Consider the following 14,610-nt stretch of genomic DNA (forward strand, 5'->3'; position numbering starts at 1 on the left):
TTATGCTCGGTCTTGCTGCCGGGAGATCTGGTCCAACCCTGCTCCACCCACGGCCCAGCCATGCGACTGCACGCGCAATGGAAGCTGGGCTAAAGCAGGTCCCAGGCTCCAGTCCAGCTGGCAATTCAGCGACTATCCAGGGCTGTTCCCTGATGGCTCTGGCCCAAAGGAGAGTGCTGAGTGAGCAGAGATGGAGGAGAATTGCTGGAGCTGCCATGGGATGTGTGAAGGTGTAGCCAGGTGGCTGAGACCTCGGACAGCCCCGTGGGGGCTCACCTAGAGTTAAACCTCCAGCAGGAGGGCAAAGCCAGCCTGGGAAGCACCCCCAGAGCCAACAGGGCTTTCATGCTACCCAAGGCACCCTGAGGTTAGCTGTGGCCATTGGGACAGTGCCTGTCACCAGAGCCAGACCCTGATCACCCAGGGGTGCAGCCTGGCTGATGTGAGGCAGGAGGGAATGTCCTGAGCAGATAGCACCCTGCCTATGAAATGGCACGACCATCTCTGCTATTCATTCTGATTAAATTCGAGCCAAAGTAAAGCCCTAATTCTTCTGATTAAAGCTTAGAAGTTAAGCTCTTCGGACAGGATGTGTGCCTTGCCCTGTGCTCTCCTAAACCACTTTGTCCATTCCATGACAAGACACTAATAACACACTCCTATATGTTTCTTCTCAGACACTCAGGATGCCCAGTCCAGAGTGTGTATGATATGCCTGGGACATCCCACCACTTCTGTCTGAGTAGTGGTATTTATATGTGGTCACCTGGCTATTTTGGAAGCAGGCAAGTAGAAGGAACTGCTCCAAGCAAAGCAGAAGTCCATGTCTGCCAGGGTTCACCCTTTATGGATTAGGTTTTTCCTAGAGGAATTGCCCTGGGAGAGATGCCCCAATCCAGTCATGGGTTGGGGTGTTACAGAAATGCTGTGTTACCTCAGCATGTGTTACAAGCATGGGATCAGCCTGCTGGGAAGTGTGGCCCTGGGCAAGACCTGGGTTGCTGTGGTTTCACCAGGGTCTGGGGACACATCCTCAGGGACTTGTCCTCCACAGACATTCAGCTTCGTGCAGGGAATCTAGAAAACTTCTGTCTTGAACATCTGGCATGGGGAAGCTCTCCCATCTTTTCCTCCTCAGCACCACAGCCAGAGGCACAGCCTGGTATTGTTTGTCACAGATCAATGCATTTACCCATGTGGAAAAATGTCATTACCACCAGGGCTCGGCTTTTCTTTCCCCTTGAACCGCCCCCGCTGTGCTGGTGAGGGGCTGGCTAATTGCCTCTTTTCTCAGGTTGCCCCTGGGGATGGCTGCCCCACAGCCTGCCACACAGCTCAGCTGCACTCTCAGGGCTTCCCCCAGCCAAAGGGGCTGCTTTGCCAAACAAATGAACACTCAGCCACCGTGCAGGACCATGGGGTTCTTTGTTACATCTCCTCCTGTGAGCTAAAGAAACAAAGGGGGAGTCACTTAAAAAGAGAGGGAAGGATGGATGATGGGCTCCCAGCCAGGAGGGGAGATGCAGGTAACCTTATTGTCTGTGCATCCTGCTGGGATGGCCCCAAAATGGGACCGAGGCACAGATTTCCTGCCCTGGGAAGACAAGAGCAGAGGGAAGGGTATTGCCCAGGGTTTCTGCTGTCACTGCTGTGTGTTCACCTCTCAGGAGTCTGGGGAGTGCTTTGGCTGGAAGAGCTCTGCAGGAGCTGCAAAGGAGGCTGAGCTGGGAGATGTTGAAGGAAACTGGTGACCAGGCATCTTTTCCCTGTAGAAACTGGAAACTTTCTAGGTATCAAACAACAGGAACTAGAGTAATTTCACTGCAATTTTGCTGCAAAGAGTAATTTCACTGCAATTCACTGCAATTTCTAAATAGGAAGAAAATCAATTTGTTTTACTTTCAAAATCCATTGTAACCTCAAGCCAAAAGGGAAGACTGCAGACAATAATCCCACAAAGGAGAGGTTTATTTCTTCCTCTTATTACTTTTCTTCCTCCTCTTTTTCCCAGAGTGTGACAATACCAATAATATAAGTCCTGTTGGAGATGATTAAATAATTATTCATTGTCAGCAACATTCAATCTGTTCATTTTGTACAGTATGTTCCCTTTTGGCATCAAGGCCCACCTTGACTATGTTAGAGGAATCCTGTCAAAGCAAAACCCAGGAGCTGGTAGAAAAGTTGGAAAGTCCTCTGTGCTAAAATCTGTCCTTTATTATAGAAAAAACATTAGTCACAAAAGAAAATTTTACAACTCAGTGCTGCCAGTGTAAGAGAATAGACGAGTAGATGGTGTAGGAGTGACACTAGTGAGAGCAAGGCTGAGCTCTAAAGCGAGAACTAGGAAGGGAAAGTCCCCACGTGTTGAAAGATGCCCTTTCTGCATGCAAAAATAAAATTGCAGAATGCAGTGTCAGAGCATGGAAAACACATCCCTGGGTGTGTGGAGGAAAGCTGGGCAGGAACAGCTTTCCTGCAGGGTCAAGTAAAATGGGTGCAGCAAGCTACAGGAATTGTGTCTCTATTTCTCACACCAAATCATGTGGTTGCCTGCAAAGATGAGACAGGCAAGCACATATGCCTTCACTCTTCTGGGAAGGATGATCCATGCACATGAATATATTTCTGTTATTTTTCTCTTATTTCTATAGGTCCTTTAGATGGTCTGTTTGGGACAACATAGCTTGGGTAAAGGGTCATTTGCTCATGTAATGTCTGATGGGATCTGTGGGACTGCCACATCAGTCTTCAGCTAAAAGACCCCAGTGTAGGTGTCTTAGGAGTCCAGTTGTTAATGGGGGAGAGGGAGGACACTGTGAAACTCATTAATGACTTACCTGGTCTGTCTGAAAAGAAATGGTTTGTGTTGGGAAGCCATGCTTCAAAACCTCCCTGCTCAGCTGCAGAGTGGAGATAGCTGGGAAAGCCCAGGTGCCATTTGTCACAGCAAGCCTAGGCCAGTGCTGAGAAAGGGATCTGGACCTCTTTGCACAGCCAAAACCTCTGAATTCACCTGCAAGCAGAGGTGCCCCATTTCAGCACCTGTTCGCACTCAGGAGAGCCCATCTAGAAAGCCGTATTATGGGTAAGAGTGAGAGTAGTTGCCTGTGTGCTGGTGTCCCCTGCTTTAATTAGGTTAGTTTCTTTCATGGCAAGTGCTGTCATACCAAGCTGAAAAATCAATACCATATGGCACAGCACTCAGATAGCAAACTTGGAGATTAATTAAAGGAGAAGTGCTTCTGTTAGGTCTCAGAGCACAGTGCCTGTGATTAGGCATGGCTGAACTGGTTTGGAGATGCAAAGGCTGAGCTGGACACTCTGCCACTCTGGGGTCAGAACAAACTGTGATCTCCCTTTCTTTACTTGCTGAAATCACTGGTTAACATGTTTTCCTGGATTTTTCTGTGTCTTGCTTCCAGGCCAGAGGAGGGAAGTGTGAAGGGAAGCATTGTTCTGGAAGGCTTCTGCTTGGTGAGGTGCTGAGTATGAACATGGAGAAGGTGCTGCCTGGGGGCTCACTTTACTCCTGGGCTGGGAGCTGGGAAAGCCATGGGAAGGAGCAGAAAAAGGAGAGGAGAGGAGAGGAGAGGAGAGGAGAGGAGAGGAGAGGAGAGGAGAGGAGAGGAGAGGAGAGGAGAGGAGAGGAGAGGAGAGGAGAGGAGAGGAGAGGAGAGGAGAGGAGAGGAGAGGAGAGGAGAGGAGAGGAGAGGAGAGGAGAGGAGAGGAGAGGAGAGGAGAGGAGAGGAGAGGAGAGGAGAGGAGAGAAGAGGAGAGGAGAGGAGAGGAGAGGAGAGGAGAGGAGAGGAGAGGAGAGGAATCTGACTCTGTTGCTTGGGAAGTTTCATTTCCAGGGCGCAGACCAGAGGGGACAGTGTCTACCCCTCTTTTGGGAGTTGCTGATTTAATGAATGTGGCAGCTATTGTGTGTGTTTGGGACCCTCACAGCCGTTTTTCTTCTGCCGATACTTTCTTTTCTTTTCGGCTTTAATGAGTGTTTCTCTAATTGACTTGATGATTTCTGTTTAATTAGCACATTTTGGAGGAATGATCAAAAAAAATAATAAGATAAAGTAATCAGACAAGCATAGTGCAAAGGAATAATAGCTCCTTTGTGGGGCTAATTGGAGTGGACAGTCCATCGGCTAGTTTGAGGCTCCTCACAGTTGGATATTCCCAGCCTAGTTGTGCCTTGTGCCCAGAGCTTCCAAACACCCACATAGACCCAGCTTTGGTAGTCATTTCAATTAGCTTTAATGAGCTGTGAATGAGCACCAAGGAGAACCGAGTTGGGCCTGACCTGTTTTGCCATTGCTCAGATTTTGCTTAAGGCTGTGGCAGCAGAGTTTGCCCAGAACCTGCATCAGGTGCCAGGCCCTGGTTAGCACCAGGCAGAGCATCTCCAGGGAGGGCTGTGTCCCAGCTCATACATCCTGTATAGGAGGAGAGGGGTTGCCCACGGGGATGTCAGATGGGCAGATAAATGGCACTAGAAAGCAACAAGTTTGGCAGAAGCAAGAAGAAGGGGAAGCACAAAACAGCAGCTGAAGGAGCAACCAGAAATCAGAGCTACCACTGTTGTGCCTACTCCATCTGTGTTTCTTCCTGAACACTCTGTCCCTCCTGTTCCCGTACACACACCTCTGGAACAAGCCCCAGTCTCCTCCCTAGGAGCAGGAACAGCGCTTTCCATGGGCTACATCACCTATAGCTCTTTGGAGATACACAGGGTGAGCTCTGCTTGCTCACCAACTGCCAGCCATGCTTACAGTCGATGCTGTAGGTGTAGCACCTTGATGGCCATTTGTTTGCCCTGTGTTGGCTAGGAATTAATTAGGAGATGGGCTCCAGGCTGCTGTGACAGCTGTCTGCGTGCGGCACTTCCCAGCAGTTTGATTAAATCTGTGACACTCCAGATGTGAGCGCCCTGTGCAGCGGCACATGGTTTGCTCTTAAACTCCACTTAAACCATGACTGCTCTTCTGGTTTTAATCAAAGGCAAATGCCTTAAGACAGAAATCTGTGCAGAGGAATTAGTAGGGAAGTCTCTGGGGCATTTCATTGAGTGGGACAAGGAAAGGGACCCCCCCCCGCCCCGTGCCAAATTAGGGCTGACAACACTTGCAGTAAGCTGGGCTGGTGATGCTACAGCACTGAGCAGGTGGTGCATGGCCAGCTGTGACTGCGCTCACCCTGCAAGCCCTCTGCTTCACCAACATCCTGTCGAGCTGCAAATGAAGCACTTCCCACAGCCTGACAGTGCAGGGAGCACAGGTTCCCTGATTCATTTAACCTGTTCACGCTGCCTGCCTCTGCAAATCCATCACCCCAAAATGGTCTGTACTTGGCCACTACATATACCTATTCCTAACTGGCCAGGAGTGCACACACAATCCACCACTGAGCTCTGCTGCAGCCTGAGGAAAGTTTGATTGCCTGCATTTCAAGGAAGAGGCTCGTCTTTAACTTAGAGGTGGGGATTTAGCCTTGTAAAACACAGATGGGACTGGCTGCAACACCCCCGTCTTTGCTGCCTTCTCCCCTAGCTATGGCCTGTTTCTCAGTTCCTTTTCACCCACGTGTCAGAGACAATGCTTTCACAACAGCCATCACTTCCCCCTGTTCCAAACAGGATGTGGAGGAGGCAGAAGAAAAGCCCTTTTTCTTCCATCCATGCTTATTGAGCATTTCCAAAGTTCCTTTCCAAAGTTCCTGTGTTGCCATCAGCTGGCTGCTCACCCTGCTGCACTCTACCTCTGGGTCACCCTGCACCTATGCAAGGCCCACCATGGCCACCAACAGGCTGGCTGAGCTTGCCCTACACAGCAGGCGCCCAAGGGCTGTGGTGCCAGCACCATCCCTGGGGAGCAGGCTCCAATCTGCTCCTGTGCTGGTGTGCCAGGAGCTGATGCAGGTGCAGGGTGTGGAGCTGGGGAGGACCACTGGGCTGTGACTGCTGGTGCAGGTACCATGGATGGGTGTATGGCAAGAGCTGGGCTTTTGGAGATGGGTTCTCCATCCAGCCGGGGGCACAGGAGCCTCTTCCACCCTGAGCTGCCTGAAACTGTCAGATGGTCCTTTATTATTGACCTGATTCATATCTAAACCAGGGAGGTGAAAGCTGTCTTATCCCATTACTAATCCCCTAAACCAGGCCCTTCAATACCTTTTCCTTGCTGCCCCCTCCTCATTGCTACAGCAGGTGGTTGTAGGCTGAGTGCGCATCATTCTGGGGCTTTCCCTGAGCCCATGGTGAAGACAGGGACTCCAAAAACCCACCAAATGCTGGCTCTGGAGTTGTCATCAGCTGAGAGGGGTCTACCGAAATGCTGCATGTGTCTGTAATCCCCTAAGGACTTGCAAGGATTGTTTCTGGGCTCTGAGTGGGACAGCTCCAGGCATCCATCCCGTCATGTGTGCCCTCCATCCTCTAGGTCATGGCAGGTGTCTGACGTGGTGGAGCAGCCATGGGGAGGAGGGGACAATGTGGGGTCTGTCCCACCTTGCTCTGTGCCTAATCCTGCAAAGTGCAGCAGGGATGGGGGTGCTCCAGCATCAGCTGCAGGCAGCACTCACCCCCTGGGACATGGGATGGCACTGAAGCCGGGGTCCTGTGGCCTGGGGCTGCTGTGGTAGAGCCCCATGGAGATTCTGGCTGCTGGGGCACCTTGAGGCTGCTGGGCCGGCTGGCACAGGCACCCTGCCCATGGAGAGGGGGGGCAAACCCCAGGGAAATTAGAGCAAGGGGCGATGTTTGATGTTCTGCTCTTTAAGAGATTAATAATCTTTCGGCGTCGGAGAATCAGCTGAAAATCTTCCTTAGAAAATAATGAGCAGAGAAACATTTACTGATTAGTCTAATCCCAGCTAATCCTATCTGATGAGCATATATCAAGATATCCTTTAACTGATTTATTGTCCAAAGGACGGTGGAGGTCCCCATCTTCACCATGGCTGGGGGATCTGGGGGTGCAGCAGGAGTGTCCCCACCCCTCATCCCACTGTCCTGTCCCAGGAGCAGGTGTGTCCCCATCCCCCAGGGCACGGCCTCGGTCACCCTCGCCCTGGGCAGCAGCGCCATATCCAGGCCACCTTGCCAGCATGGGGAGATTTAATCGCTATTTCCATTTCTGCATCTATCGGCTTTCTCTTGGGTTTGAGCTTTTATGTTTCATAAACTGATTAGGAGCAATTATACGTGCTTTATCCCCAAACTTTCCAAATGCCTAGGCCATATGCATATTTAAGGCTTCATCATCTCTCCCAACAGCTCAGCCTCAATGTAAACTGCTGAAATCAAGCTGATTCTGGGACAACATCAAAAATTAGGGTTTTAACCACTAATATCTGCTCGAACAGGAAATTTGTTGTGGGTGGTGGCTGGATTATGACTTCTAATTACTGTGGCAGATCCTCCCTGCCTAGCAGTGAAAGTCTCCTATTCCAGCAAAACTGCAGCAAAACCACTCTGGAGAAGCAAAGATGCCCAAGGGGATCCCAGGGTGCTCGGTGTTGGGATAGGGGGCAACCCTAGGTGGGGATGCCCAAGCATCCCTTCATCCTGAGCACACAAGTACCCCGAATTGGTGGCTTGGGAAGTGTGACCACGCTCCCACACCACCCATTCCCCTCACACCCATTTGCCTTTCTTGGTGAGAAGCACGAAGGTCCAGAGGGTCCCCCCCCGCCAGCCCCCAGTGCCGGCCACGGCAATTATCCTAAATGAAAGTTATTGTTCTGCTAATCCTGGGAACAGCTTGCGATGGGAGATTTGGGTCTTTCTTTAATAATGCAAAGTTAATGCGGAGTCCCCTTGTAATTATCTTTATCAGAAGGACCCTCGGTTAATCTGACCGTCCAATGAAGGCCTGGATCAGGCAGCCCGTGTAAGCCGGTTGTAAATCATTTCCATCAACAGATGAAGGGAAGAGGGAAAAAAATTGCAGCCCAGGTGCAAGAATCTGGGAGTAAAAGGGAGCACAGAGGCCAGGCACCTCGAGGTGACCCTGGCCCCGGGGACAAGACACCTGGGGTCAGGGAGGCTCCTGCCCAACAGCCCCTGCCTGTTCCCATCCCTGTCTCTAGGGTGCTGAGCAGAGTGGGATGTCCCATCTGGGATGTGGGGCTGAAGGGTCTTGGGCTGGAATGGGGGTACTGGGGAGTACACTGCCGGGCAATGGAAGAGGGGATATGGGGACACAGGGACACAGCAGGGAGTTCCTGGGAGGAAACCCGGTCAGGGAACCCAAGGGGATGTGAGGGGAATTTGTGGGGCATGGGGGGGAACAGGGTGACCGGGCGGGGGGGGGACAGGCACAGAGTGGGGGTCCTGGAGAGGGTCAGAGCGGAACCGCAGGGGACCCGGCGGGGGGTGGTGAGGACCGAGGGGCGGGGGCCGAGGGAGACGGAGGGAGGGACGACGAGAGAGGGTGGCGGGGGGCCGGGCGGTGGCCTGGGAGGGCCGGGGGAGGGGCGCGGGACCTGTGCGGGCGGGAGGGGGGACAGAGGCTGTTAATCCGGGGATTGGGAGCGCCCCCCCGCCGGTCTGGAGTGTGATTGGAGCCGAGACCGGCGGCGGGACGATAAAAAGGGCGGCGGGCGGTGGTGGCCGGGCCAGGCGGCGGCGGCGGCGATGCCGGGCCGGGCGGAGCCGTCGGGGGGACGCGCGGCGGCGGGGCCGGTGGCCGTGCCCGTACCGGTGACACCCGGCGCGGCGGCGCGGCCGGGAGGCGCGGGGCTGCGGGCCAAGGGCTTCGCCATCACCGACCTGCTGGGGCTGGAAGCCGAGCTGCAGCCGCCCCCCGGGCCCCCCCCGGCCGCCACCGCCGGTGGCTACGAGGGCGGCGGGGCGCTGGGGCTGGGGCTGGGGCTGCTGTGCAGCCTGGGGGGGCCGGGCGCCCCGTGCCTGCTGCCCGCCCCGCTGCCGCTCCTGCCCGCCCGCGGCCCCCGCCCGCCTCCCGGGCCGCCTCCCGCCGCCCGCCGCCACAAGGAGAACATCTCCGGTGAGCGGGGTCGGGGTCGAGGGTGGCCGCTCAGGCGCGCACGGGGACCCCCGTCCGGAGCCACTGCCGGGGCTGCCTCGCACCTGCGGCCGCGGAACCCGCGGTATCCTCCCGGCGGTGCGCGATCGGCTCCCGTGCTGCCCGTCCCGCCGGGATGCCGAGCTTTGACTCTCCGGCGAGTGTGGGCTCCCACCCCTGCCCCGGGATGGCATCACCGGTGCGGCACCGCGGGCTCAGCTGTGGGAGGGGACCCCTCCGTGCCCCGGGCCCGCTCCCCGCGGGCGGCTGGAACCGCGTTTGGGGAGCTGCGCTCGGTTGCCCCGCTCTCGACGGGAACGTGACTCTTCCCCTCCCGCATGCTGCTGCCAGATGAGGACAGCCTGTCTGGGGACGCCAGCGACCTGAAGATGTCCACCTCCCAGATCAAGAGGAAGAAACGCCGGCACAGGTAGCGCCCGGGAGCCAGGCTGTCCCCGTTCTCACCTCCTCTCTGCTGCCACCATCCTCTCGCTATTCCTCTGATCCCCAGGCTGGGGCGGTCAATATCCCCAAGGGGGATAAAGGGAGGAAAAGGAGGAAAGAGGAGTGATGCAGCTGGGGTGGGGGGAGGATTTTCCGGAGGAAAACCTCAGCGTGCGGGGGCTGCCAGCCTCGCTGTTTGCCCAAGGGTCCGGACGGTGTGACAGGATGCTCTCTCCTCTCGGCAGGACTGTATTCACAGCTCACCAGCTGGAGGAGCTGGAGAAGGCTTTCAATGAAGCACACTACCCCGACGTCTATGCCCGGGAGATGCTGGCTGTGAAGACGGAGCTGCCGGAGGACAGGATACAGGTAGGTGGCTGCAGAGGTCCGCCAGCATCCGGCCGTCTCCTCTGCTCTGTGACAGTGGGTGCAGGTGGTGGGAACGTGGTGGCACTGAAACGCTGCAAGGGTGCCTGGGGGGAGGCTCAGCTTCTGCCTGCTGGCATGGAACAGCCTCCAAATGGGCATGCAGAACCAGGGGACTGAGCTGGCCCCAGCAGTTGCTCATTGCTGGCAACTTGGCTCTGTCCTCCCACTCAGGCAGGAGCTGGGAGCAATTTGGAGCTGCTGGGCCAAGCTGTCACACAGGAGCTTGCTCACTAGCTTGCCCCTTTGAGGGACACGTGGCATTTTAGGGCCTGATCCTGCTTCCCTATGGAACAGCTTAAGAATGAGGTGGTGGTCTGGGCAGCAGCCTGGTTATATCTACTCCTTTGAACCTTCAAATAGAGGAGTAGGGTGGGAAGAGGGACTTGAGCACCTTCTGTCATCATTGGTCACTGCATTATGTAGCCATTTTTCTGGAGAGGTTGGTGCTTTGTGGATCAGGCAGGGAGGCCCTGCAGGGCAGGTGGAGCAGCTTAGGGTGACTTTGGCTGGGATCACCCTCCTGTGTCATGATCAGCCTCATGTTAACATGTGCTCCCTCTCCCCCCCTTCCTCCCCTCTCTGACACCCACGTGTGTGTCCTCCCTCACACCCCTCCCCACACGCCACCCTGGCTGCCCTCCCGGTGCCGCCTGCGTGTCCACACCCTGTGTCTGCACACCCAACCCCTCCACGCACCCCCACGGCTGACCTTTGGCCTTGGATGGACATTCCCCCGTTCCCGATGGGCCCTGCACACCCGGCCACGGGGGCTGTCTCGTCCCCAACCCCACCCCTCCGTGCTCTCCTGGCTGTTACCCCTGAAGGTTTGGTTTCAGAACCGAAGAGCCAAGTGGCGGAAGCGGGAGAAATGCTGGGGCCGGAGCAGCGTGATGGCCGAGTACGGCCTCTATGGGGCCATGGTGAGGCATTCCATCCCCCTGCCCGAGTCCATCATCAACTCCGCCAAGAGTGGCCTGGTGGGATCCTGCGCCCCGTGGCTGCTGGGTGAGTGGGAACTTGGGGTGCTGCTGTGGGGATCAGGGCTCAGCTTCTTCTTTCATATGGCTGCCCTTGCCTTTTTCCAGAAAGGAATGGGGCCTCCTTGGCCTTGAGCTGTATACAGGCTGCCAAGTGCCCTCGGTTTTCCACTTCCTCCTTGCAAAGAACAGCTAGGAAAAGGAAAACCTTTTACTGCTGCGTCATACAGGTGCCTGCACGTGGGTGGGTATCACTCTGCAGTGCTAGCAGGCCGCATTGGAGTTGCAAGGCATCTAAGAAGTCACCACCACCTGCCCCTAAACTGAAGATATCTCAGAGCTACCTCAGAGCTACCCTCTGCTCATACAAAGTCAAAATCCAGGTTGGAATAGGTCATTACAGCACACCTCTCCCTGTAAGCCTTCCCTGCTACAGGGAAGGTACAGACTAATTTTGCCACAAGCCATCCCCCTGGGCTGCAGAGAGCAGGTGGCAGGGCTCTGGGTTGGGAAAGGCTGGTAGTTAGAGACAGCTTTCCTTGGGACGCAGGCAAGAACTGAAGGAGGCAGCAGTAATTCAGGAGCTGATTCTGAGCAATCCCAAGCAGAAATAAGCAACCAGTGCCCTTGGCTTTGCTCTCTCTCCTCTGCAAGGTATGCACAAAAAGTCCATGGAGGTAAGCAGGAAGGCAGAGAGCCAAGAGAAGCTGGCAGATGGCTGGCGAATGGAGCAGGAGGAGGAGGAACTCAAAGGGACGCAGGCCAGTTCCCAGAAGGGCTCTGACAAGCTTGGGCCTGCAAAAGACTCGGAGGACACAGCCATCGACCTCTCCAGGACAGCCAAGCATGAGAAGAGGGGTGTGCTGAGGCAGTACATCAACGGGGACCCCCCCACAGAGCAGAACGACAGGGACCACTGAGCTTGGGCTGCCCCGGAGGAGGCCAGACCTCACAGCATCCTGGCGAGACCATAATATTTATTGATATATATATTTTTTTCTTAAATAACGGAATTTTTATCTGAATTCAGGGCATTTTAAAACTGGGCACACACATTCCCTCGCCCCCTCACTTTCAAGCTGTTCACTTCTCATCAGAGCCAGGGTGGAGGGTGGCAGAGGGGCCAAGAGCAGTGCGAGGGTGGGAGCGCATTGTGATCAGCACCGATTGCTGCTGGGGAGAAGCCCCCTTCCCCTCTGTGCTGGATCCACTTCCCCAGCTAGCCAGAAGCACAAAGAGGAGCAACACACTGGGAGTTGCTCCCTCCTCCAACACACAGGTGCAAGGATGCTGCAGGAGTTTGCAGGAGTTGACATATGCCTTCTCCAAGCGCTTCCACCCCAGCACAGCGCCTGTGTGCGAGTCCTTCCATGCCAAGCACACAAATCTTCCACCTCGAGGAGCAGCAGGGTTTTTAAACATGGTATGGTTCATCCTCAAGCTGGTGTAACCTGACAGACAGGCAGGTTTCTACTCCCTGAGGATCTAGCCTGCCAATGCAGCCTTATCACTGGATTTACACTGTGTATCTTCCTTAACTCATATTTGGGAGAAGGGGGTAAGGATGTTTTTGTTTATGCAATGATTTTGTACACTCTTGAATGTCACTTGCCACACTATGCATGATAGAACAGACCTTTTTGAAAAGCAAGCCATAGTACCCTGGAGCAATTAAACAATTTTGTGAAGTGACATAAGAAGATATTTTGTAATTGTCTGTAAAAAGTGTTAATGTCAGAGCTGTTTCTTGGTCACCCTATATTTATGTCTAAAAGCACTTTAGTAATCTGGATTTTTGAATGTGGCTCTTCCTCTATTGTCCACCATTTATTTATTACACATCCATAAATAAAATTGTGGTGTATCTTTGGTTTTCATGCTCTGTATTGCAATTTATACCTACCTTTGACACATCTCATGGCAGTTGCTGAACTGGCCCATGCACGTGCATCAACAGCTCTCCTGGAATACCTCCAGTTTCATCTACCAGCCAAAACAGAACGGAAAATTATCAAAAGGTTTTATTAAAATCTCAGTAATTCCGGTTTGGAAAGTGTCTTAATACAGCTCAGGGAGTGTGTGGCCAGGTACTGATGCTGCCACCTGGTCCTGCCTCTGATGCTGGGCCTGGCTGCTCTCACAGATGCAGCCACAGGCTGTGCTGGATAGGGGGAGAGTGGGGGGACAGTTCCTGGGAAGAGCAGAGCAGTAAGTGGCATGTGCAGATTTCCTGCTTTTCCCCTCCTTTGCTTGGCCAGAGCCCACCAGGCGGCCGGGGGGAGGGGTAACATATGCATGGCAAATACAAGCTTTGCAGGAAAAAAAAAAAGTTTGCTGGGGGGGCCGTGGGGAGCACGGTTCAGGAAAGGACCAGCCAGGGCTTATTGCAGCAGCAATTAGGCTCACTGAGAGCCGAGACTTAGCACATTGGAGGCCTAATCCTGCCTGAGCAGCATCTGCAAACCTTTTATTTGGGCTGTGCCACGCTGGCACTGGATGCTTGCAATCCTTTTTTTTTTTTTTTTCCCCTTTGGTCTGCCTGCGTGCAGATGGCCTGGCTCTTTGCCTTGTGCTGGCTGCAGCGCTGTGAGAGCAAGCACGTCACCACCACGAGTGCTACAAGGGGAGACACTGTAGTTCCAGCATGCACAGGGTGCAGACCACTCGAGCTCCTGGTAGTGCCTGGTGAGCTCCCAGCTCTCACCACCTGCTGGGAAGGAGGAGCCAAGAGGAGGGCTACTGGCCCGAGGCACTTTCCACGTGCTGGGAAGTGACTGTGGGATACAGATGCTGGTGGATGGCAGTGACTGCCCAGACTCAGCTCCTGGTGACAGGGTCTGGTGCCCTCCTCAGAGCAGGGAGTCACTTGACTGTTTGCTGCCTGCACTAACCCTGGCAGGGAAGTGCCCACTGTCCTCCAATGTCACTGCTTGCAGCAGCAATAGGAGTAGGACAGCACGTTCTTGTTGTTGCTTCAGGTTTGATCCATCCTGAGATCAGAGGCAGCCAGACCCAGCCACGGCTTGGCCAGTGCTGGTTCAGGCCTGCGCCAGTGACAAGAATGTGACCCTGACATAAGGCAATTCTGCCACTTGCACACATCTCCACTGCTGCCCATGTGAGACCCCACAGCCATCCTGGTGACTGCATCAGGGCCTGGTGCCATGAGCTTCCCTTTGTAAGGAGCCTCGGGCATCCCCCAGTCACAAGCGCTGGACTTGCTCAAGCAGAAGATCCCTTCCCAGTGGCCCAGGCAAGAGAATTCAGTAAATTCAAAGCCAGTGTTCTGCATACGCAGATCTCTCCACTGACTGAAAGCTGGCTGCCAGGCACCCGGGGGATGCAAGGCAGTGGTGGGGTTGTCCCACTCTCTTTGTTTGATTTCCCTTATTTTAAAGCAGAGATAAAATGGTAGTCACATTTTTCAACTACTGGTAGTCACATTTTTCTTATGTCTCAGTGATGGGCCCAGAGCAGAGAAGGCTGCAGGGCTGCATTTGCGGAAGCATCCTCATGATGCCATATCTGTACAACTTAAGCAATATTAATAACTGTGGTACTCTGCTTTGGCCAATCCTCCCAACCTGCAGCTTGGACTTTCAGACTGGGAGCTCAGAGGGAGCGAGTCCGAACGCTTTGTAAGCGCTCCCTCGTGTGGAGCGGGGCGATGGGACACGGCGAGCAGCCCAGGAAAGGAGGAGGCTGGCTGGAGCCAAGAGGCAGCTGGAAGCCTCACT

At 54.4% G+C, this 14,610-nt stretch overlaps 1 protein-coding gene across 2 annotated transcripts; it reads left to right on the forward strand.

Moving 5' to 3' along the window:
* The first annotated feature begins 8,567 nt into the window (after positions 1–8,567).
* On the forward strand, positions 8,568–12,752 carry VSX1 (visual system homeobox 1). 2 transcript variants are annotated; one of them, XM_068186013.1, is made up of 5 exons: positions 8,568–9,005; positions 9,375–9,453; positions 9,713–9,836; positions 10,733–10,901; positions 11,528–12,752. In XM_068186013.1, exons 1-5 carry the CDS (start codon positions 8,636–8,638, stop codon positions 11,791–11,793), a joined length of 1,008 nt encoding a protein of 335 aa, XP_068042114.1. In that variant the 5' UTR covers positions 8,568–8,635; the 3' UTR covers positions 11,794–12,752. The 2 variants fall into 2 exon arrangements, with proteins under 2 accessions (XP_068042114.1, XP_068042113.1); XM_068186012.1 differs by having other exon boundaries at positions 8,572–9,005; positions 10,721–10,901.
* The last annotated feature ends 1,858 nt before the right edge of the window (positions 12,753–14,610 follow it).

The sequence above is a fragment of the Anomalospiza imberbis genome, chromosome 3, assembly GCF_031753505.1.
Source record: "Anomalospiza imberbis isolate Cuckoo-Finch-1a 21T00152 chromosome 3, ASM3175350v1, whole genome shotgun sequence".
NCBI classification, from domain to species: Eukaryota; Metazoa; Chordata; class Aves; order Passeriformes; family Viduidae; genus Anomalospiza; species Anomalospiza imberbis.